The sequence below is a fragment of the Peromyscus leucopus genome, chromosome 1 (genome assembly GCF_004664715.2).
Source record: "Peromyscus leucopus breed LL Stock chromosome 1, UCI_PerLeu_2.1, whole genome shotgun sequence".
Classification (NCBI taxonomy): Eukaryota; Metazoa; Chordata; class Mammalia; order Rodentia; family Cricetidae; genus Peromyscus; species Peromyscus leucopus.
In genome coordinates, this window is record NC_051063.1 from 98,566,921 (window position 1) to 98,568,713 (window position 1,793).

The 1,793-nt window shown below is 41.8% G+C and overlaps 1 protein-coding gene across 1 annotated transcript; it reads left to right on the forward strand.

Annotated features, from left to right (window-relative positions):
- The first annotated feature begins 366 nt into the window (after positions 1-366).
- On the forward strand, positions 367-1,317 carry LOC114710270 (olfactory receptor 2AG2-like). Its single transcript, XM_028894374.1, has one exon. The coding sequence runs from the start codon at positions 367-369 to the stop codon at positions 1,315-1,317; it is 951 nt and encodes a 316-aa protein (XP_028750207.1).
- The last annotated feature ends 476 nt before the right edge of the window (positions 1,318-1,793 follow it).

Genomic DNA, 1,793 nt, shown 5'->3' on the forward strand with positions numbered 1-1,793 from the left:
TTCAGCTGGAAACAGAACTTAAATCAATGCCCAGTATGTTTGTTAATGTGGAGACATACATGGTTATTTCTACCTATAAAGATATTTGCCTATGTACAATTCACTTAATAACTTAAGAAAAAAGATTCTCAGTGTTTTGGAGCTCTCAATGTGCTGCTTCCCACTTAATTGAGGCTGTACCAAAATTCAGTGAAAACATTCAGAAACCAGAGAATATACTTAGCTAAGAAAAGGAAAAAATGCTGCATGAAACCCTTGTTACCCATTTCACAGTGTTCTAGGGCAATTCCAGATTGGGTTGAATTCCCTTAGAAAGGCTTCTACTGAGAATGCATTTGTTTCTAGGCAACAAAAAGACCACTCAGAATGGAGCTCATGAACTCCACTTTGGAAAATGGCTTCGTCTTGGTGGGTATTCTGGATGGCAGTGGCTCTCCTGAATTGATCTGTGCCACAATCACAGCCCTGTACATGTTGGCCCTAACCAGCAATGGACTGCTGCTCCTGGTCATCACACTGGATGCCCGGCTCCATGTGCCCATGTACCTCCTACTCAGGCAACTGTCTCTCATTGACCTCCTCTTCACATCAACTGTCACTCCAAAGGCTATTGTGGATTTTCTGCTCAAAGACAACACCATATCCTTTGAGGGCTGTGCACTTCAATTGTTTTCAGCAATGACATTAGGTGGTTCAGAGGACCTCCTTCTGGCCTTCATGGCCTATGACAGGTATGTGGCCATTTGTCATCCTCTAAACTACATGATCTTGATGAGTCCAAAGGTCTGTTGGCTCATGGTGGCCATATCGTGGATTCTGGCATCCCTTAGTGCATTAGGGCACACTGTGTACACGATGCACTTCCCTTTCTGCATGTCCCAGGAAATCAGACACCTGCTTTGTGAGATTCCTCCGTTGTTGAAGTTGGCTTGTGTAGACACCTCTCAATATGAGCTCATGGTTTATGTAACAGGGGTGATATTCCTATTGCTTCCCCTTTCTGCCATTTTTACTTCCTACTCACTAATTCTGTCCACTGTCCTGCATATGCCCTCAAATGAAGGCAGGAAGAAAGCCCTAGTCACCTGTTCCTCCCACTTGACTGTGGTTGGGATGTTCTATGGGGGTGCCACTTTCATGTATGTCCTGCCCAGTTCCTTTCACAACCCTAAGCAAGACAATATCATCTCTGTGTTCTACACAATTGTCACACCTGCTCTGAACCCCCTCATCTACAGCCTGAGGAATAAAGAGGTCATTGGGGCTTTTAGAAGGATCTTGGGGAGACATATTCTGCCAGCACACTCCACCCTTTAGAAAGGGTTCACAGTTTGCCTCTCACTATTCCTTCTTCAAACAAATTGCTATATTCAGTCATTCTTTAACGTTATTCTCTGGCTTAGATGATATATATACACTATCATGTTTTCGCATTATTTTCAATTGTTATTTGGTGTGAAAAGAGAGCTTAAGCTGACTCATCTGACACATATCACTCTGGTCTAGGGAGACCCTTCATTTTTAAATTTTTACAACAGCCTAGAAGAGAAAGTTCCAATTGGATGTTTTAGGTGCATTATATGATTGATGTCATCCTGGTACAGCACAAGGTATATATAGTTAGGGATTTGTTTTCCATTTCAACATCATGTAGTATCAGGAACACTGTTGGTTTTAAAAATAGTAATCTGCAGCTCTGAGCATCAGAGTTTGGTCACTTTTGGTCCAGATTCTTAATTATCAGTAAAGAGAAACACCAAAGAAGATATTTTGGAATTCCTATTTATTAAGAA

What these genes read in the sequence shown, in the direction of transcription:
- LOC114710270 (XM_028894374.1), top strand. Translation starts at nt 367, where the DNA reads ATGGAGCTCATGAACTCCACTTTGGAAAATGGCTTCGTCTTGGTGGGT.